General features: G+C 41.4%; 4 protein-coding genes across 4 annotated transcripts; 1 reads left to right on the top strand and 3 right to left on the bottom strand.

Annotated features, from left to right (window-relative positions):
• Window positions 1-337: 337 nt before the first annotated feature.
• On the bottom strand, window positions 338-3580 carry LOC146301312 (uncharacterized). The gene is made up of 5 exons (XM_084669151.1): window positions 3544-3580; window positions 2008-2201; window positions 1398-1542; window positions 1135-1257; window positions 338-935 (listed from the first exon to the last, which is right to left on the bottom strand). Exons 1-5 carry the CDS (start codon window positions 3578-3580, stop codon window positions 889-891), a joined length of 546 nt encoding a protein of 181 aa, XP_084525277.1. The 3' UTR covers window positions 338-888.
• Window positions 3581-3863: 283 nt separating this feature from the next.
• hpn (hepsin) lies at window positions 3864-13955 on the bottom strand. Its single transcript, XM_084709704.1, has 13 exons — window positions 13769-13955; window positions 13193-13335; window positions 9622-9729; window positions 9349-9390; window positions 9080-9209; window positions 8850-8969; window positions 8602-8642; window positions 8195-8360; window positions 7746-7942; window positions 6837-6932; window positions 6165-6307; window positions 5849-6013; window positions 3864-5336 (listed from the first exon to the last, which is right to left on the bottom strand). Exons 2-13 carry the CDS (start codon window positions 13209-13211, stop codon window positions 5292-5294), a joined length of 1272 nt encoding a protein of 423 aa, XP_084565830.1. The 5' UTR covers window positions 13212-13335; window positions 13769-13955; the 3' UTR covers window positions 3864-5291.
• Window positions 13956-14120: 165 nt separating this feature from the next.
• Window positions 14121-16912, top strand: LOC146301310 (uncharacterized). Its single transcript, XM_084709717.1, has 5 exons — window positions 14121-14769; window positions 15048-15270; window positions 15397-15602; window positions 16143-16278; window positions 16476-16912. The coding sequence occupies exons 1-5, from the start codon at window positions 14712-14714 to the stop codon at window positions 16543-16545; spliced, it is 693 nt and encodes a 230-aa protein (XP_084565843.1). The 5' UTR covers window positions 14121-14711; the 3' UTR covers window positions 16546-16912.
• Window positions 16913-17579: 667 nt separating this feature from the next.
• Window positions 17580-19984, bottom strand: LOC146301309 (uncharacterized). The gene is made up of 5 exons (XM_084669150.1): window positions 19960-19984; window positions 19522-19813; window positions 18537-18691; window positions 18051-18330; window positions 17580-17912 (listed from the first exon to the last, which is right to left on the bottom strand). Exons 1-5 carry the CDS (start codon window positions 19982-19984, stop codon window positions 17762-17764), a joined length of 903 nt encoding a protein of 300 aa, XP_084525276.1. The 3' UTR covers window positions 17580-17761.
• Between the last annotated feature and the right edge of the window lie 1118 nt (window positions 19985-21102).

Genomic DNA, 21102 nt, shown 5'->3' with positions numbered 1-21102 from the left:
CTGCAGAGAATGAGAGTGCATGCTCCCCTCAAGTGATAATGCTACAATGTGACAGAAGATATACCACAGTCTGGTGTTGAACTAGAGGCACACAGAGGTTCCGCACTGAGACGTCCAAGTCCAAACGTTAAAGGCAGAGGTGCGTGTGTATGTGTGTGTGTATGTGTGTGTGTGTGTGTGTGTATGTGTGTATGTGTGCCATGTGTGTGTACATGTATATTTTTTGTACTTCTTGTCCACAAACAGACAAACACGCAGAGGACAACAAAAACAATGATAACCACTAACAAGTCACCATGGTGACTGAAATGTATATTATGTAAAGCTTTATTACGGTTAGGGTTATAAGGACAACATTTATTTAAGACTTATACAGCAATATATCAAACATACATCACAAGTAACCACCAAAAAAACAGTTTGAATCAAGTATAAACCACACATTTAATACACATAGGAAAGGAATACATACAAAGAGATTGTGGGGGTGAATGGCCTGAATTGTGCATGTGTGTGTGTCTGTATGTGTGTGTGTCAGAGAAAAGCAGAGAATAGCAGGAAGCCATGCAAGAGCCTATTACCATGGCCAGCTGAATCAACAACTCAATGTTCCCCTGCATTCACACATGCACACACACAATCATCAAACGATGTTACAACATATCTCTGGTCACTGGTTTACTGTCAAACTATTTTGAAAGAGGACTATAAAACAAACCAAAAATTGTCAGTGGACATTGAATAATTACTCAAATGTATGTATTGTAATAATTTTAAGTTAACAAGCTGAAAACCATCGAAACTATGGAAATAAAATAAACAAAAAAATAAATACATTTAAGTCAAGTCAGTTTGTTTACAAAAACCTAGTGCTGCCATCTGCTGGTGCTAGTCCTTGGACACCAATGTCACATCATCAACAGGACCACTTCCTCCTGTGAGAGAAGAGAAGGCAGGAGGAGAGGAAAGAGTAAGAACAGAGTTGAGGATGTGTGGAGAGAGAAGACAAGTGTGAGAGAAGAGTGTGCCTTCGGGTCATTGTGACCCACCGTTGTGGTGCAAGAGGTGTTTCACAATGACCCCGATGGCAGCACAAGGAAGCAGGGAGACAGTGCTTGTTGGTGTGCTACTCACCCAAGCACCGCTGTAGTGTCGGGGACTTCTTTATCATGACATAGAACAAACCAAAGACCAAGAGGATCCCAAAGAAACCTCCAATGGAACAGCCGATGATGGTGGAGAATTTAGTGGCATCCTCTTCATAAAATTATTTGATCGTCCAGTCGTAATATGTCAACCAACAGACAGACAGACAGGCAGACAAACTATCAATGTGTGTCATGACTACCGGTAACTACATGAGTAACTATTCTTTATTAGGGGAGAGGTGTGTTTACCGTATACTCTGAGGTAAGCCTCTACTGGTGATTGACCTGACTGTGTGCACTCTATGCGCGTGTTGTTGTCAGAGGATGATGTCCCACTGAAGCTCCAGTCAGCTATCAGTTGATCGCTTTTCTTTCTACAAGATCCTTTAAGTGTCTAGGATAAAGAAGAAGAACATGCATTTGTTGATCATGCAATGTGACACATGTGTAGGGAGTGGCGTTACCGCACACACACACGCAGACACGAGTGTCCATCGATGAAATTCCCTCTTTGCTTTTATTCCTTCCTGTCATACATTCTTCGAGGGCAGCCAGGAGCAGTGATCAATCAAGGTGGCCAAGAGCCAAGTACAAGTGCTCAACGAGCTATCTGCTCTGCATGCTCTTATATTGGGCTTCTTTTGTAATTTGAACGGGGGCAAATTCCAGACAGAAAGAAATGGAAGATAGCCCACCGGAACACCAAGCAGTGCCCCCAGGGGAAATTGAACCCAGAACCTTCTTGCTATGAGGCAACTTTGCAAACTAAGCATTGCCACGAGGCCCAAAAAATTGGCCAGTAGATAGATAGAGAGCAAGGGAGAGTGAAGAAGAAATTCAATCAAATAAGGTAATTCACCATGACAGGCAGGACTTCCGGTCCAGGGCATTCGAGGGAGTAGTTGCGATTTCTGGTGTAGATGGTGAAGACGGTTTGATTTGTGGAAAGAGACACTCCACACTGGAAGACAGCAGACTTGCCTACTGCCACCGTTTTGTTGAGGGGTAGAGTCCGGTAGCTGGCTGTTGTGGTGATGTTCTGGGCTTGAGAGACTGAGAGAAGATGAAGCAAAGGCAGTGGCAGAGGAGTGTACAGTCGTGGCCACAAGGTTAGGCAATGACAAATGTTGTGTTTTGCAAGGTTTGCTGGTTCAGTGTTTGAGGAAAATGTTTTCACATGTTTCTATAGAATACTGGAATACAATAAGGCACATTTGATATATTTTTAAGCTTTTTTTTTGGGGGGGGGGGGACATTTTCAATATATGCAAACAGTCCCCTCTTTTACAGCAGTCAATCTGCTCTTAAAATCCAGTCAGAATGACAGTGATTTCACCTGGCTGGACCTGACTAGTACACACTTTCCCCTGTGCTGATGATATGACTTACAGAAATTATGTTAGCAGTCATTTTATGCCATGGACCTACACAAAATGTATCTTGCTCTCCATACGTTTGGCCATGGCTGTAGATGTGAAGGGACATCAAAGTGTAATCCTGATCATTGGCAGCATTATATCCTTTCTCAAAATGTAAAAATGTTTTTATCTTTTGGAGATTGTTGCAAGATACCGTAATGCATTGATAATTGAAAACCCATCTGGTTATTTAACTTTAGCACAATTACTGTTGAGCCAATCCAAATCGGTTTCACTTCTTAACCCAAATGAACATCTAGTACACTTGTGCCTCTCTGAGATTCAGAGTTAGAATTATTTCCTTTTTATGACAGCTATGTAAACAAAACAACTAATAGTGTCTATATTTCTACCCATCTAATTTATACCTGGTAAAAAATAAAAATTACAAATAGGTTGAATCTGGCATTGAGACAGTCAACATCAATATAAAAATACTTAACGAGTTGAAATATCCATTGATTTTCCAGTCTTATACACAGTGAGATACAAACCCACATAGACACAAAATCGGTACCTGATGATTGCAGAGCGAGGCAGAGCAGTTCCAGAAGAACAACAAACACACCAGAGACATTCATCATCATAATCTTCCTCCTTATTATTTCTCTTCCTCAAAACTAGAAAGTAAAGAACTTCCTCATGAGTTAACTATAAGCAGAAACCTGTCATCCAAACCCCTGTTGCTATATACTTCCCTTAGTTATCCCTTAGTTCCCTTAGTTACATTAGCTGTAGTTTGCTATATACTTCCAGTGCCTTCGTTATTTTACAGTATCTGTCGTTTGCCGCAGAAGCAAGTCAACTCTCTCTCTGTATTTATCTTCAATCTAACGTTTCTTCTCATTTGCAAACAATATGTTTGAGGAAGCAGAGAACAGGTTTAGCAAGACACTAAACCAGCTTGAGAGCAATGCAATAGCCAGGAGCAAATGACACTGAGCCCTTCACTTCTTCCCACACCCTGGACCAATCACCAGAGTCTCTGGCTTCCTCCTTCAGGTATTCCGGCATGTCCTTGGCACGCTCTTTTCAAGGAAGGATGCTGTGATTTGTGTAAAGACATTTCCCTTCCAAAGCAGACACTCAACTTGACCTCTCCCATGCCAAGGGTAAAGAATACAACACAAACAACAAGTACTACTGATGCCTTGGAGATGTTAGCTTCAGTTTTTCACTTTAACTTTAACTCAAGCCATTTAAAATGCTCTTATCAGCTTAAAAGATATACAGACAGATAGTACAGACAAGGAAATCAATGCAACACCTGAAATAATAACACAGGACCAACAAGACATTCAAAGTATTAATTAAATTATGAATTTATTTCAATACCTTATGCAACATGAGAATTGACATACAATGAACAGAACATTAATCAGTAACAAAAGTTGTTTGCTAACTTCCATAATTAACACTAAAGATACGTACATTCACATTTATGTCTACCTTCTGGTAGACAACGCCTGAAGAAATACAAAAAAACAATAAGGGGCCAAAATGGTGGTCAGATGGCTGAGTGGTTAGGGAATTGGGCTATTAATCTGAAGGTTGCTGGTTTGAATAGCAAAATGACATTTCGTTCTTGGGCAAGGCACATTCACCCTACTTGCCTCGGGGGGAATGACCCTGTACTCACTGTAAGTCGCTCTGGATAAGAGCGTCTGCTACATGACTAAATGTACTAAACCAGAAGAAAAATGTCAATCAGAATCATGTTGGTTGGCTTCAGAGAAGACTATCCATAGTGTTATTGCACATATTACAGATGGTATGTATAGCTTGGTAAACCTTTGATGTGTTTCATTCAGTTTAATTTGTTCACTAAAGATGTAGAAAATAAAATAGAAATTGAAGGACTTCATAATAATGATCTGTTGTTCCTCTGTCCTGTTGGTGAAATGTTGATGAGAGGGCAAGACCAGAATTGGACAGTGCATGCAACTGTAGAGGCATATCTAATTCATTGTAACAACTCAAAAACCAGAAGACATTTATTTGCAATGAAAAGCACCTAATATTTACAGTTAAGAAAACAAAATACTGATTCCAATAAGAATAATATTATACATTCACCAGCTCTAGCATTACTGAATGAAAATTTGCCTTTTTATAGATTAGTTCATATTCGCACCATAAGAAACCACACACACACACACACACACACACACACACGCACGCACACACACACATACACACACACACACACACTCACACACACACACACACACACACACACACACACACACACACACACACACACACACACACACACACACACACACACACACACACACACACACACACACACACAGAGCCAGACTATCTATCTAAGAAACTCCCACAAACAAAGTAATAGAGACAGACAGACAGACAGACACTTTGCCTAAATCAGGTATGGTAGGAAAAATATCTCCCTTAAAATGTTGGTTGAAATCGCCATGAAATACGTTTGTTTTAAATTCCTGATGGCCGTCTCTATGTTGTCTCCTCAGAAACAGTTGATCAGTTGTCATGGCATTAAGGACACATTTTTGTTTGTCAGATTATACAACCAGGTCTTGGACTGTGAACCCTGAGGAGCAGATCAAGCAGCCTACAAGAAGGGGGTAGGTTCATATAAAAAATGTAATGGCAAAGAGGTTTTGTTTTGACCAGGCCTCATTGATCATTGTTCCACTGGAGAACCCTAAGTGAGATGTTCTCCTCTCCCATTTCCCTTTTCTCATGTTCTGGCCATCTTGTGAAAGCCTGGAGAGTTGTGATAGGTCTGCAGAGATGAAAGGATGATTTAACTCCACAGTGACACTATCGCCATGACATAGAATCATGTACTATTAAGTATTTTAGAATCTACGCATCTCTGCGTAGATTCTCTGCTTTTGTGACAGCATGTGACGTGTGTGTGTGCGCGTACATTTTTGTGTATGTAGCAGGGTTTCCCGCAGAAAATGTGGGGAATAGACTAATGCCAGGCGGGGGGGGGGGGGGAGGGGATAGACTAATGCGTGCTGCAGAGAAGGGACACCGGGTTTTGGAATGGTAGGGAGAAAACAGGACAGAGTAACACGGCGGATATCGCTACAAAGAAATTAAACAAAAACACCTTGACGACGTGGTTAAGGCGGCAGGCATGTGTTGCTTAAGCAGCCGCCTTAACTGCAAAGTGCTTCGGGAAACTCTGTGTAGTATGTGCATATGTAATATGAGTATGAGACTGCTAGGATATCCTTATGACCGACCTTTCGTGTATACAAAATCTACATGTCATGTCCCACTCACCCTCATTGCGGTGGATAACCATGGCAAGAAGCGTGCCACCCTGGTATAAACGCCAGGCTTCTTGGCCATGGCACAGCCGGTTCCCCAGCTCACCACGCCCAGCAGACGGTAGCGGCTAGCCTTGGAAAGGCAGTCCTCTGCCACAAAGGGACCACCACTATCCCCCTGCCACACATACATACACAAGCACATACATAGACACATAGACATGCCCACCACATTAGGGCTAAGAAATACCATCTTTTCAAAATATAAAGGCAGTGTCAAGAAACGCTATCGTCAATTGTGAATAAGAGCAGGAGTTTAGGGTCCTGACCTGACACGCATCAATGCCACCTTTCTCAAAGCCGGCACAAAACATACTGGTGGTGATCTGGTTGTCATAGTAATCTGGGGCGTTGCACACAGCATCACTGATGATGGGCACGTGAGCTTCCTGGAGGACATCAGCTAGCATACCTGGAGGAGAGATGGAGGGAAGGAGGAAAGGGAGAGGGGGAGATGGGGAGGAAATGGCAAGAGGAAAAGACAAGGAGAGGATGTAGGATAAGTAATGAGGAGTGGAGGAATGGGGGGGATGGAGAAAGCAGAGAAGGATTGGTACATTTGAGGACATAGTTTACATATCCCTATAGAGAGTTAGACAGAGAGAGACAGAGAGAGAGAGAGAGAGAGAGAGAGAGAGAGAGAGAGAGAGAGAGAGAGAGAGAGAGAGAGAGAGAGAGAGAGAAGAGACAGAGAGATAGAGAGAGAGAGAGAGAGAGAGAGAGAGAGAGAGAGAGAGAGAGAGAGAGAGAGAGAGAGAGAGAGAGAGAGAGAGAGAGAGAGAAGAAAGAGCTAGTGTGAAAGCTAAGTTAATTAGTAGAAAGTTCAGGGACACTCCCCATTTAATCCTATGACAGAAAAAGAGACAGAAAGAACCAACATGTCAGAGAGAAACAGGGAGAAATGAAGATGTAAGACTAACAAAGAGATTGCTGAGACCCACCGTAGTATCCTACGTTTCCCCAGCCTGTCACCGTGCCCATCTGTCCATCCACCAGCCTTTGGCCATAGGTGGGCAGACACACTGGCTGTATATAATCTGAAAACAGGGACAAAAGGAATGAGTCAGGGCCATGGCGAGTTCAACCACTAGATGGCAGAAATGACTGCCCTATGAAGGGGTCGCTACAGTGTTGACTTGTCTTGTGTTTATTTCTCTTTTGCAGGTTAATTACCTCTGTAAAACCACAAAAGTATGGAGAGACACTAATGTTGAAACTGACAGAGAAACAGGGACATTATTTTATGCTGCTTTCGTAAAAGTGCATCAAAGTGCCTGGTTTCTTTGGGTGAGTAGGCCCTTTGTCAAGCAGAATGCCACGGTAACCTGACTCCTATCAAGAATCTCCCTCTCTCGTATCCTTCATTCCACCTCTTCTCACTTCTAGCACCCAGCCCAGTTGTACACAGAGCCTCTCACTGTCTGGTCCCCACCAACCTTCTGGTCCCACACCTACCTCACCATCCTACTGGCCCCCTGTCCTACTGCCCCCCTGCCCTCCTGGTCTTATACCGATGCATGTCTGCATGGGTCTCATCTGTCTGTTGGTATGTCTCGCTGCCTGTCTGCCTCTCTCTCCCCCCCTCTGCATGCCTGTCTGCTGGCCAGCCCTATGTCCCTCTGCCTGTCTGTCCGTCTCTCTGCCTGTCTGCCTGTTGGTCTCTCTCTCTGCCTGTCTGCCTGTCTGTCTGTCTGTCTGTCTGTCTCTCTCTCTCTCTCTCTCTCTCTCTCTCTCTCTCTCTCTCTCTCTCTCTCTCTCTCTCTCTCTCTCTCTCTCTCTCTCTCTCTCTCTCTCTCTCTCTCTCTGCCCGTCTATCTGTCTGTCTTCCTCTCTCTCCCTCCAGTCCATACCAGTGAATGTGAGGGGCTGTGCCAGAGCCAGGACGGCAATGTCTCTGCTATTGTCATCTATGTTGGGGTCCACAAAGGGAAGGTAGCTGCTGTGGTAAACCACAGTCCGGACCTCCGCCATCACCACTGTGTTGTGGACTGGTTTATTGTAGTTGGAGCCCAGCAACACACGCCACCTAGATAGATGCCGGTATCGCCTAGCGGAGAGGGAGCAGTTGAGTGAAGAGAAGTGAATAGAAGAAAAATAAACAGTCAGGACAGAGGGGAAAGAGGGAACACATAAGATGTAAGATATGCCACCATCATACTGTAGTAGCTGTGTGTGTGTGTGTGCACATTTGTCCATTAGTCTCTGCGTATTCCGTTTACGAGTCTGCATGCATTGTGAGGACTGTGAGGGCCTACTTATTTTGTGTTTGCGTGTGCATGTAACATGGGTGTGCTCTCACTCGGGGAAGCAGTGCGCCGCGCTGACCACCCAGCGATCAGAGATGACGGAGCCCCCACACTGGTGCACGCCGTCGTACTGCAGACTGACCTGCCAGGGCCAGCTACCCTGCCGTGCGTCCACGCCGCCCACAATGCGGTCCTCCGTCAAGCTGCGTCGACCACAGTCTGGACATAAAACAACACATCTAGATCTATGTCTTCTACAGGAAGACCTGAGCCGACTTGAATAACTGAGGTGCACCTGATTTAACTCTCCCTAAACATTGAGATATATGGTCTGTCACTGTGTGGTGAAAAACCTTATATACTTAAAAACTGCACCTTTAATACTACAAAAAATATGTGTTTCCCTTTATCTTTTACGTAAGGGTGTGTGTGTTTCTCACCAAACGTTCTCAGGTCTTACCTTGACACAGAACAGTCAGAACCTGGCCACTCTCACAGTTACTGCAACACAGGAAGACTGAGTAAGTACAAACAATATAGACACTGTACAATATTTATGTGAAAACAGTGCCAAACACATACTGAATGGTTACAACTTCATTGGGGAATTAGGACAACATTTACTGAATTAAGAACTAATGCCAGAAAGAATCTTATTTTATAATACAGAGTTTGTTACTGAGTGTTACAGAGTATATTGTGTGTTACCAGGGATAAAGAGAGTCTTTAATCCTTTTCCCATAGGTCAGCTCCTCCTGTTTGACACAGAAGAAGTCTACACCCTCGTTGCTTCCCTCAGGCAAGCTTGACACAGAGTAGTTAACAACACTGCAGAACACACACACACACACACATATCAACACTATATTTAAAGCTCTGTATATACAACTGAATATTTATGGTCAAAGTCATGTCAATCTTGGTGTCTGCGTTCTAACCTGACGAATCCCATCTCTTCACAGCTGATGCTGGCTAACAGCTGATTGGCTTCTGAGGAGCAGACCGGCCTCCACCTGTGCTGGGCAGAGTCAAACACGCGTAGCTGTTGGTCCATCGAGTTCACCTGGACTGAAGGGGGAAGGGGAAACAGGGACCAGTTATTTCATTTGAAATTACAGTTTCTTCATGTAGGTTTCTTGAATTGTTCATTTTCTTTGTTGTAAAGCTGAGCATTACTCTGACGGATCAGTCGTCTCTTCTCACTTACCGTCATAAAGTCCTGTGTCTTCTTCTCTGGTGCAGTAGGTTACTTTACAGGAAAAATCAGGAAATAAAACACATTTTTGCAACATTAGAGTGTTCAATATCCTACAATGTCCAGCCAAATAATGGTGAGAACAAGAATGATACAGTGTTGTACAGTATTAACAGTAACTGTTTTTCAGTAGGTATTAACATAGATGAATACTATTGATGTGTGTGTATGTTTGTGTGTGTGTGATAGAGAAAGTGTGTTGAGGGAAAAATCTGTGTGTCTCACCTACAGCCCAGACAGCCACTCCGACCATTCCTAATAGGACCACGGTCACGCACACACCAACCAGCCGGCACGGGGTCAGCACGCAGGTCACGGCTATCCCTGGTCTTCCTGTAAACACACGCACACACAGAGATGTGTGTAATACCAATCAACATGAAACATTAACAAAACAAGACAGGGCGGACCATAACAGTATGCATAGTTACACACCATAACCGAGGGCCAAGACTTGCCCCACAGTGAGCCAAACTGCCAAAGTGAATCAGTCCAAGAGACAGGATCAATAGTCTAAAGTCTGCAGCCAGCCTGTTTGCCTGCCTGCGTCTCCCTGAGACTAAAACAAACTGGGAAGATATTGCACCTCCCATGTCACTGTGTCCCCAAACCACTGATGCCAAGAAAGCAGGTAGCAAACCCAGATTTTCAAACAGGAGTCATTGAAGCCTTAAAACAGACACAAAGAGTGCTGTCACCAAAACACCTTTGTTCAGAGTGCAAATTATATAATGACAATCTGGGGGGTCAACTTCTTCCCCAAATATATATATATATATATATATATATATATATATATATATATATATATATATATATATATATATATATATATATTCTAAATATTACATACATGTGCCACAGGTTAAAAATTGTGTAGGTTGCTACTGTGTTGCAAAAGTGCTTACGTGTAAATTTATGTTTGCGTATAGATTACAAGATGCTAAAGAAACACAATTTCCCATCATATATCATCATTAAAGCATGTTAGTTTTAGAGTCAAAAGATAATTAGATAAACAACCCAGACAAAGCCAGGAGGCTTGGGGTCAGAGGGGAAACCACATTGGGCCAACCCACCTTGACCACCTAATCCTCAGGCTGTCTCAACTTTCAAGGGCAAAGCCTGTTTAAAACTGTTTGAGGGGAAACATATGCATCCCATGATTTTCAGACACCAAGTAACACAAGCCAGAATTATAAATCTTCCATCAGAAGACTTACAGGAAAAACTTTGCTCCTGTCATTATGAAGTCATTTCATCAGAACCTACACATAGGACCGGCAGGAAGTCCTCTGCAAGTCTACCATACATCCGGATGGAGATAAAAGATGTTCATGGGCAGTCTGATTGTCCAATAGGGAGTACTCCTCATCCTGAAAGCTGGGTGTGGCTGTTTTGGTTGGCTAAACGTTTTCTGTCAAACATCATGTCTCCACACAACTTTAGCTTGTGGTTTGACGTTGTAGAAACTTTAGAGATTCACAAAATAAGCTAATGTGTAAATAAGTATACCAAATGCTATATTTTTACAATACATCTCTTCTTGAATGCTTAATCTATGTTGTGAAGAATGTTTTCAAACAATGACTATTCTTGGGGAACCGTGGATCTGAGACAGCATGACAAAGCAGTGTCAACAGGTTGTTCCGAGATGTAACTAGTTGGGCCTGTAGTTTGCCCAGAGCTAAAAATCTCAGAGTACAAACTGGAATGTTGAGTCCCAAATTGGGGTTCTCAAACAATTGCTGCCAGAGTGTGGCAGCAGAAAGAGGGTTAAGAAGTCAATGTCCACTTTAGACTTACATTACCTTCTATCTGTTTTGCTGACACACCTTAAGGTTGGGGGACTCACTATAAAGGTCACAGATGAAAATAAATAAATAAATGACTACGTTAAATATAGACCAGCGCTAGTTGTTTACAAAAAAATCTCTCCTCAACAAAAACGTTATTATTCTCTTATGTTCTATTGACCCTGGCATCAAGGTCTTCCCGTTACAAACTTGACATATGACTGAACCAGGACTCCTTCTACTACAAAACTCTGGGTAATAACACTGGCCGCCGGTCAAGGGATCATCGTGGTCACTGATGTGTGAGACATTTTCCTGCCCGCCTGGCATTCGAACTGTGGTTTTCCAGGAAACACCCAGGTTTCCTTCTCATCCTACTCCTCCCAGACTGCAGCGATGCATCATAAGGCCAGTGGACTTAGAACAACCAGCCGATTGTCTGCTGCTTCACCTGAGAAGCTGTGTGTGTATATGTTTGTGTATGTGTGTGTGTATGTGTGTGTGTATGTGTGTGTGTATGTGCATTCTCCTCCCCCACTCCTGGCTAGGCTCTTTGATGAGTAGTGTGCACAGTATCTCTGTACATTGTGGTAAACTATAGGTCAAGCTAAGGTCTGCAGTTAGTTTCAGGTCTAGAAAATCACTATAATGTTTGCCTGGCACAATGTAGCTACTAATACAGTTAAAGACAAGCCCATGCTAAAACAATCAGTATAATGTGTATTTTATGAACGCAACATATTCTCAAGGAAGAAGCCAGTGATATGCAACTACTCTATCAGCGTCACCCTTATACCCACATTGGAACTCTGAACCCAGTAAAGTACTAATCACTGTTCATCTGCTTTATATTAATGGTTCTGAAATAGCTGGAACAGACAGTAAATTACTAGGGTCTGTATAACTTGTCTGCACAGGTATCTTAAGTGTGAGTCATGGGGTATTGTGAGCCAATGGCTTAAGCTCTCTTGAATATTACAACTTTTCAACCTATACTTGCCACACCCAATCTCAACCCAACCCTAATTCCAGTCACAAACAATCACGTTGTGATTGAAACTTCACTGTGGGAGGAACGGTAAGAAAGAAGATAGGGCTCGACAAAGGGGTTGTTGGCTACAGGGTGTACAGGTGAACTACTGTAGCCACAAGAAGATTTATCTGTAGGACACAGCCCGGGGATGATGTTTTGAAGTTTTCAGTTATGACCAGACTGTGCAGAGTACAGAGGCGTGACGGACAGCTAACATGGAGGACTCGCTTTAAATTTTGATGGTAAGCACCAACTACTAGCTCAACGCATCTAACTATCGGCTCAACGCATCTAAACAAAGCAAAAATGTAAATTAAAACTGAAGTACACACTCTTAATAGCTTGTATTTAAAATGAACTGACTTGAGGCCTGGTAGGCACACTTAAAATAAGGCTTCACCATATCCTTCTGCCATTTATAACCCAAACCCTGAAAAAGCATGAAGTCAAGCCACTTTTGATAGGCTGTGAAGAAGACAGGCAGCTGAGAGAGAGAGAAAGACGGACCTACTGGGTCACCATGTATGTTTGTGTATGCGTGTGTACGTGTTTATGTGTGTGTGTTTGATCAAGCCACATAATGGTGAAGGACTGTATGACTTATATTAGTTAATAAAACCATGGGAGTACTGATAATTTCCTGTAACATTAGCATCCTGCCCACTGCCAGGATGGACAGATACAATTCCACTATAAATTTAAGAGGCCAGGGTACACTTTTAATCTTTGATTTGATAAACACAAAATAGTTTAATATAAGGGGAAACTGTTGCAGGCCATAGCAGATTAGTCCAAAATTGAATGTTCTAATCTGGTATGACTCACAACAAAATGGTGACAGAAAAGCAGAGTAGACAATTCTATTAATCGTTAACATCAAAGTTGTCTGATGTCTGATGTCAAATACAGGGGGAAAACTGTCCTCTGCCAGGCTAGCATAATTTCTGACAAGGTATGTAACACTTACCATTCTTAGTCTCTGGCATTCTAGCCCCTCGGAAATGGAAAGTGAAAACAGATATGGCTAAGTTGGAGGGTCCCTCTTTGCCCAGTTTGCTCCAGACAGGTTTAGTTTAGTACCCAGCCTTTCCCCCCCTCCGTCTTCTCCTTCTGCAGGAGAGAAAAGACTATTAGACAGGGCACAGATGGGTTAAACAGGTTCAACAAACCAAAGGGCACTATGGGATGTTTTGAAAAGATTAGCCCCAAAGTGTTTTTGTTAGATATTGTGCTGAGATGAAAAGAACAACAAATTATTTCTGAAAAGAAACTGTCTTACCGAGTGGTTTATTTTTGGTAACAATTATGATCACTCGTTTAGCATTAACGGCAAAACAGCAGAGGCCTGAAATAACTACACCTAGGGCACAATATTTGTGGATTTAACACACTAGTTATACACAACCAATACTTTGAATGAAATGACACAAATCCCCGGATGTTGTACTAACATAGAAGTTGATGAGTATGCCTGAAAGTTTGTAAAAAATTGGTTCAGGGTAACACACATTTGCCCCTATTAATTAATATCTGAATCACTCACCTTTCTCTTGAAATAGGTGAGTGCGGGGAAAGTCTTGTCGATTGCCTTAATTTACAACCTCGAAAGCTCTAAATTACTACAGCTCTAAACATTCGATGTAGCCTCTTGGATAACGGTAATAGCCCGACGACACCATGTATAATGTCAGTGATTCGTCAATTATTTCCTTTTGTTCACAGGTGGCTGACAACAACCAATAAAAACACAGAAAAAAATCAACTCCAGAGTAGACAAAAATCGCATCCGATTCTCGAGCACAATGACAGAGTACTTGGCGTGAAAATCGTTCTAAAATATGTAAAACTGCGGTTTTTACAGTCCGCCACCGCAAGTTACAGTTCTCTGCCCTCTGCTCGTTCCAGATAAAACGGTCAACAGCGCAGAAAAGGTACAGAACTGGTGACGTCATTAAATAATGTTACTCAGTAGACAATGGGACGTCCGGTGGTCCCAGACTTCAAGAGTTTACTCATCTGATACAATTATAGCGTGACTTATTGACTATCTAGTTTTTCTATCTAGTTGGTCTCAATCTTAGGTTGAAAAGGGTTACATTAGTCTAGCCCAGCTGAGCAATCTTATCCTAAATACCCGTTTGTGCAACAGGTGACAGGATTGAGAAGCCATCTCCATCAAGGCTTTTAATGCTATAGCCTACAAAGCTTAACAATCTACTGGCAATACTTGGAATCTGAATTCCAATCTTCAGTAATGCTAAAATTAAAATAAAAAATATCCCCTAACTCCTCCTCTGAGGAGTGTCAAAAAAAACACTTCTGACCAACTCCCAGAAAGAAGAGGAAGCGACATTGTACTAAGGTCTTAGGGGAAGGCAAGCTGATAGAGAAAATAATGACAATTGAGGTAAGGATACAAAAAGATAAAGATAAATAAGACATTGTGAGAAAAAAAAGCAGAAAGAAAGACAAGAGGAAGAGCAGTGATGGAGAAAGGGGTCAAAGAGCTTCAGACATGGCTTCTACTGTCAGTTATTCTGAAAGGTAAGCATCCACCCTCTACATAATCATCTCACTATTACATTAATGACAAGAAGGTTCAGCACTCTAGATAAAATGGATGTTCTTGTGTAGCGTTCTAAAATTAACATTCTGACAAGAAATTCATATTTTTTCTTTTATTATTCAAGTTATTGCAACAAAAATAGTTATTGGTGTTCTTAGATTAAAGGTTTAAATATGTGTTCCCATGCATTGTCTGTAAGATCACTAAGGTGTGCTGAAAGCGTATTAAGTTGACGACATAAGGCTCTGTTTATTAGTTGTCGCCTGTGAGTGGGCAGTGCACCTCCCCCATAATCAAGTGTGTGCTGTGGCTGGTTCCTCGGTGGTCCTCCCTTGCTCTTTTGACTACCCACGCAACCCTCATCATAATGGGGTTGAGCGTACACGTGAGGAACTGAGTGAGGTGGGAGAAGAGCAACCATCTGTAAGCGTCCTTTCTGAAATGTGGTGTCTGGAGCAGAGTCGTTGCATCACCCCCAGGTACCGTTCCTTAAACAGATACTGCTCGTGTTGGGTTGGTCGGCTATTGCTGGTCAGGATGCACAGCCTGTCCGCTGATTCCATTCAATTGTAGTTCATTCTATTTTCTTCCAACCTGCCCCCCAGGTATATTTACCACAGTGCACAGATCTTCCCTGAACCTGCCTACCTGGGCAGGGTGGAGTACCTGGGAAAACCAGGCAGCAAGAACTGTTCTCTGCGTATCTCAGATTTGAGTACATCTGACAGTGCAACATATGTCTTCTACCTAATCACCAATCACCCAGTGGAGAAGTTACCTGCACAGCGTGGCATACAGCTGATGGTGTCCAGTAAGACTGTTACACTAGTTGGTGTTGGGTCAGCAAGCCTGTTTTTCTGTATATATCTTGCCTCCCACCCAGACATTTTTCCAACCTGCCTTTTTTTTTGCTCTTTCCTGCCTGCCTGCATGTCTGTCTGTCTGTCTGTTTGTCTGTTTGTCTCTGTCACTGTTTCAGTATGTGTACATCTTCTTCCTCTTTCCAGAAGGCCACACTGTGTGCTAATTCTGTCTGTTTGGTTCCTTCTGAAAGCAGCTACAGTACATGGAAACATGTTGTTTTATGTTATTCAATGGGTTATGCTAAGGGTTCTTCAAGATGGATTCAACTTGACTTGATGGGGTGTGGGAATAAACTTTCACTGTCTAAAAATGGAAATCAACTGGCAGGAAGTCATGTGATCCTTTCTGTTGCCATGGCATTATTCTGAAGGACTATTGCCTGACAACAACAACAACAACCACAAAAGCGAAACACATTTAGGGCGCAGCAAGTATGGCCATCTATGCAAATCTTATGTACAAACCTCTAAAATGTTTTCATGTTCAGGTGACTCTGGTGAAGATGGTGCCTGTTGGAACAAAATAGATAAGCTGGAGTCTGTGATTGGAAACAAGATCGTGATTTTAGGCATGGCCCTGGCCATCTTATTGGTCCTCCTGGTGTCAGTGGCATGCATTGGAAGGTGAGGCTAGGGGATAGAGAGGAAGGCATGTATTATCACCAGAACTTCTTTTAAAATGAATATATTAAGGGGTACATTTTCAGTATTGTGAAGTATTTTAAATGTTCTAATAATAACTAAATGATTAGACTAGAAGTCAACAAGTTTGCAAGTATGGTTTATTGTTGATGGGAATCCCCACCATGTACCCTTCACAGGAGATTGAGAAGTCCGTCAGGGTCCAGACAACAAGCCTATGCCCTGACAGAGACTTCACAGGTTGCCTGAAAACCCATCTGAAGAACAGAGAGCATAGCTCACCGTGGACACTGTGACACCGTTGTTATAGGAGGTTTAACAAAGTGACTTACATGATTTACATGTTTGTAAATATAGAATTGTGTTAATATTGAAAAAGCCAAAAATAACAAAATACCATTTTACCATTACCATGTTCTTCAAATACAAAGTCACATTCTCTCCAGTTCTGAAGACACATCTCTTCAGATTCTAAATGGACTAGGGCACCTTACGTGTACATTACTTCTCGTTGTATTAGCATAATTAAAACAATTGTGTGTGTATTTAAGATGATAAACTGTGTTGTACTGACCCCACAAAATGATCAGAGAAATAATCTTGTTGTTCCACTGTCCTTGATTGTCTGTGGTACTTACAATACACACAATTCGTGCATTACTTTGGATGAAAAAAATCAGACAAATGAATTGATCTCAAGATTATTATACTGAAGTCAAACAGTTAAGGAGAACACGTGTGCGATGTAAAAAGAAAAATTGGTTCTCCTCTTCACCACTGGTGGGCATTGTCTTCTGCCTATTGGAAGAACCGTCTTTGTCTCTTGGCTCTCTGGCTCTCCCAGGTGGACAATTTCCTATTTTACTGAAAGCATCGACCAATATGGAAACTGCACCTGCAGATGGTATCGCTGCTAATTCATTCAAATAAATGTTCATGAATGGCAACATTAAAAACAGATTTTTCTAATTCTGAATACATACAAGCTCATTTTTGATTTAGTGAATTATTATTCATACTGTAAGCTGCTGGCTTATGAGGGTTTTTATTTTGTCATGTGACAAAGGACTATTGAACTGTGATGAAAGATGATGGACTCTGAATACTGTTTTATAGTCCAGCTAAAGATATTCATTCTGTCAGACCACAACAGACAGCCTAAAACAACTTAAAACAATGCAACAAGTTAGATTTATTTAGCAAACAATTCCTTTACATAATCATATTGACTATGTGAATTTAAAGAAGAAGAAAAATGATTTTTACCATGAATATGGCTGAAAAATTATGGTTAATAATGGTTATTGGGTTGGGATTGGTTTTTGCTTCTTAGTTTCAGATCATGGTTTACAACAGCATTCAATGATGTTTACTTTTAACTTTTTTCGTTTGAGTTTAAACTCTCATCCGAATCCTCTGTCTACACTGTCTCACCACAGTCCTTCAGCAGATTTTAATTAATGTGTTAGTCAAGAGGGGAACCTTTCACCTCTACCTCACACAGAGTAAGGTACTCCGCTCTTCCTGGAATGACAATAACGACAAAACGGCCCTCCATTCCATTACACTGGAATGTCTCAGAAAATCCAGCTGGAATAGAAGATATCACTGCACATCTGAAAACAAGAAAGATTCGTAAGGATATCTTAATGGTGTAATTGCCTCACACAGCATTGTTTTCATAGTCAATCACGTCACGTGTAACGTAGACTGTAATGGGTTGACATTCAAGAACTCAACCTCCCACAAGTCACCTGGGATTATTGATTCCATTGCCGTCAAGGGAATGTCCAATGCGGATCTCAGCTCCATTAAGTCTTCCCGGGACACTGTTAACTGTATTTGTGACGGTGACGGAGAACACTCTGTAGGTCTTCAGGAGGTCTACCCTCCACCAGGGATTGATTGTAGCTTTAGTGTGAGTGCAAGACCCGTCTTCATACACACCATTCCTGTTGCCATCAATGGCGTTGTTGGCAAACCCACTGCCATGAGTAGACGACTGTGTAGCCTTTCCTGCTATAGCTACATTTTCTTCAGGGTAGAAAAAAGCATTTACTTTGAGTCTTCATCCATTTATCTGCTTAGACCCTACTACATACAAAAATCAAAGATTGTATGATTGGTTTAGTTATAATCTAACATTACCTGTAATTTTAATCTGACAAGCAATAACTGGCCTCAATTGCCTGGGATATACAAACTGCATTCAAAATGAATAAAGGAGTGCTTTGATTTACCAGTTGGAGGAGGATACCCATAAACCTCTACTTCACAGAGTGTAAGAAGTCGTCCACTCCCAGGAAGACGCACGGTCACATAACGTCCCTCCACACCTTTGGTCCATTTCAGTGTGAGAGAACTTCCAGCTGATATAGAGGGAATGACCCCAGCCCTGAGGAGATTTGTTTTTTTTTTTCCAGAAGTGAGATCAAGCTGAGTAAATGATCACAGGTGTATATATAAGTAATGTGACCAGTGGTACAATATTTAACATTTGAGAATGAACACTACTGGCCCCCCAGTGGTGGAATCAACACCCCACCTCCATCAGAAACACAGACTGTCTCTCCACCTTCAAGAGAAGGCTCAAGACGCACTTGTTCCGGGAGTACAATGGTACTTGGGAATAGTTGCTGAACCCAATGCTAGTTTCCTCAAGGATCACAATGACTCTTGCTTAGAGACTTGTTGCTCTTGTTGGTTAGTGGTAGCTAATTTAAACTGTTGTATTCGCTGCGAAATATTCTGTTTTAGTTTATCTTATTTTTATTTTATTTTACTGTTGCTTGCTTTTCTACAGGTACACTTACACTTAGAGATTCATGTTGTTTAATTGTAACTTGGTTAATTACATGCTATTATGGTTCTTCCCTTTGGCACTAATTTTTGGGTTGTTCACAATGTGTGCTTCTTGTTTTGGCCACCCACAATGCTTTGGGGCTATCTTGTTGTTATTATCAGTGACCTATGCACTTTGTAAAGCTGTCTCTTGGAAATCGCTTTGGATAAAAGCGTCGGCTAAGTGAATAAATGTAATGGAAATGTAACACTAAAGACGTTTAGAGTTAAATGTATAACTAATATACCACGGTTGTTGAGAAATAATCGCTGAAAAACATAGCTTCAATGAAGATAAAGTTGCACATTACAATGTCAAAAAACTCTAGTTGTATCAACACTAACAAAGTCCAAAGTGTAAAATCTTAAAGTGAAATGTCTTACAAAGTGTTAAAAGCATCGTTCAGTATGAATTTGCCAATATGGACCTCAGCACCATTGATCTTTTCAGGAACAGCATCCCCTCTATTGGTGATGGTGACAGAGGTAATTATGAATATGTCCAGCAGATCAACTCTCCACCAGGGATTGGTCTGAGTGTCAGTAGCAGTGCAAGACCCCTCATAGAAATGTGGATTGCGATTCCCATCAATGGCATTGTTTGCATCACTGTAGCCAGAGTGTGGATTATCTATGAGGTTTGACTGGGTGGCTTTTCCACGCAAGGCAAGATTCTCTGTAAAAAAATAATACTGTGTAAGTAGTCTACACCGATACGCATGAAACTGAAAACATTATTATGTGTGGCTCCATCTAGATCCTTAATGCTAAGAATGAGTCAAACATTTATAGTTTAATATTAAAGTATAACTGTCTGCTTACTTGGAGCTAGGGCACCAATTGACATCCAAGGAAAAGCCAACAAAAATAAGACTGCTGTTTGTTTCAACATTCTGCAGAGGACACCAATCTTGAAGAAATTATGTAAACAAAGACTGTGTATAAGGGGTATTATGTAAATGATATACTTTCATGATCACTTTATCCAAACCTACCTCTTTGCAATCAAGCAACATTGAAGAGATCAGAAAAATTTGACAAAACTAGAACAGTTCAGTCTGTATTTATTATATCAGGACATATTGGCTATATTCTAAATATAATAATATAAGTTTTGCCACCTAGTTCCAAATATGCTTACCTTCTGACAGAAAATGTAAGATGCAGACGTGAACAGCTGAATGTGAACTGTGGATGTAAACTTTGAATCTCAACGAGGAACATTTATACAGCTTTCCAAGTTATCAGTAGAACAACGATAAACATGGGACACGTGTACACGTGTAAAGATACGGTACACTTATTGCACTTATGACTACCAGTAATAATTGTTTTACTTCAACAGATCACAACTAGCAGAATACTGAATAACTTGGCAACTAGGAAATATATTTAGAAAAATAAATCCACAAGGATTAAGTTGCACCTGAGCAATGTAACTGGCAGGGGCCAAACCCGTATCAAACTCACTGAATGTTGTACATTTACTTGTGTTTCCGAGAATATTGGAGAGGAGAATCACAATTTATTTCCGGGAGTCAGAGCTGGTAAAGTTCAAGTTCAAGTATTTTACTGTCAGATGCACAGAACAACACAAGGTCAGACTGGGCACTCAAAGCAAGGCAAAGCAACCCGGCATAACATAACATATACTATGTACTCTGAACATAGATTTCACCTATGTAAAAAATGTGAGAATATAATAAACCTCCTAGATGTACTAAATGATAAACAATACAGTATACTAAACCTCTAATACACATAATAACCTATACTAACCTTATAAATATATTAATTAGCATAATTAGAAAAGAAAAGTGGAGTAAAATGCATAAAAAGTTTGCAAAAAAATCACCATTCAAGCATTATCAATTGTCATATATATGTGTTGCATCCTCTAAAATGTGCTAGTTAAAAATGATCATATATCATAGACATGGGATCAGTGGTTAAAGATTTACGACA

This window comes from Hypomesus nipponensis, chromosome 2 (genome assembly GCF_054491055.1).
Source record: "Hypomesus nipponensis isolate SF chromosome 2, ASM5449105v1, whole genome shotgun sequence".
NCBI lineage: Eukaryota > Metazoa > Chordata > Actinopteri > Osmeriformes > Osmeridae > Hypomesus > Hypomesus nipponensis.
Note: the sequence above shows the minus strand (reverse complement) of the source record. Positions and strands in the feature narration are given on the sequence as shown.

Excerpts from the sequence above, each read along its gene's own strand:
- LOC146301312 (XM_084669151.1), bottom strand. The coding sequence starts at position 3,580 with ATGCCGGAATACCTGAAGGAGGAAGCCAGAGACTCTG. Across the intron at positions 1,543-2,007 it reads CGGAAGTCCTGCCTGTCATG|ACACTTAAAGGATCTTGTAG; the intron begins GTGAATTACCTT and ends TCTTTATCCTAG. Across the intron at positions 936-1,134 it reads GACACTACAGCGGTGCTTGG|GAGGAAGTGGTCCTGTTGAT; the intron begins GTGAGTAGCACA and ends CTTCTCTCACAG.
- hpn (XM_084709704.1), bottom strand. Across the intron at positions 8,643-8,849 it reads AAAGACTCTCTTTATCCCTG|TAACTGTGAGAGTGGCCAGG; the intron begins GTAACACACAAT and ends CCTGTGTTGCAG. Across the intron at positions 7,943-8,194 it reads GCGGCGCACTGCTTCCCCGA|GCGATACCGGCATCTATCTA; the intron begins GTGAGAGCACAC and ends CCTCTCCGCTAG.
- LOC146301310 (XM_084709717.1), top strand. The coding sequence starts at position 14,712 with ATGGAGAAAGGGGTCAAAGAGCTTCAGACATGGCTTCTACTGTCAGTT. Across the intron at positions 14,770-15,047 it reads ACTGTCAGTTATTCTGAAAG|TTGTCGCCTGTGAGTGGGCA; the intron begins GTAAGCATCCAC and ends TCTGTTTATTAG. Across the intron at positions 16,279-16,475 it reads TCAGTGGCATGCATTGGAAG|GAGATTGAGAAGTCCGTCAG; the intron begins GTGAGGCTAGGG and ends TACCCTTCACAG.
- LOC146301309 (XM_084669150.1), bottom strand. The coding sequence starts at position 19,984 with ATGTCAATTGGTGCCCTAGCTCCAA. Across the intron at positions 18,331-18,536 it reads TGGGTATCCTCCTCCAACTG|AAAATGTAGCTATAGCAGGA; the intron begins GTAAATCAAAGC and ends TCTACCCTGAAG. Across the intron at positions 17,913-18,050 it reads AATGGAATCAATAATCCCAG|ATGTGCAGTGATATCTTCTA; the intron begins GTGACTTGTGGG and ends TCTTGTTTTCAG.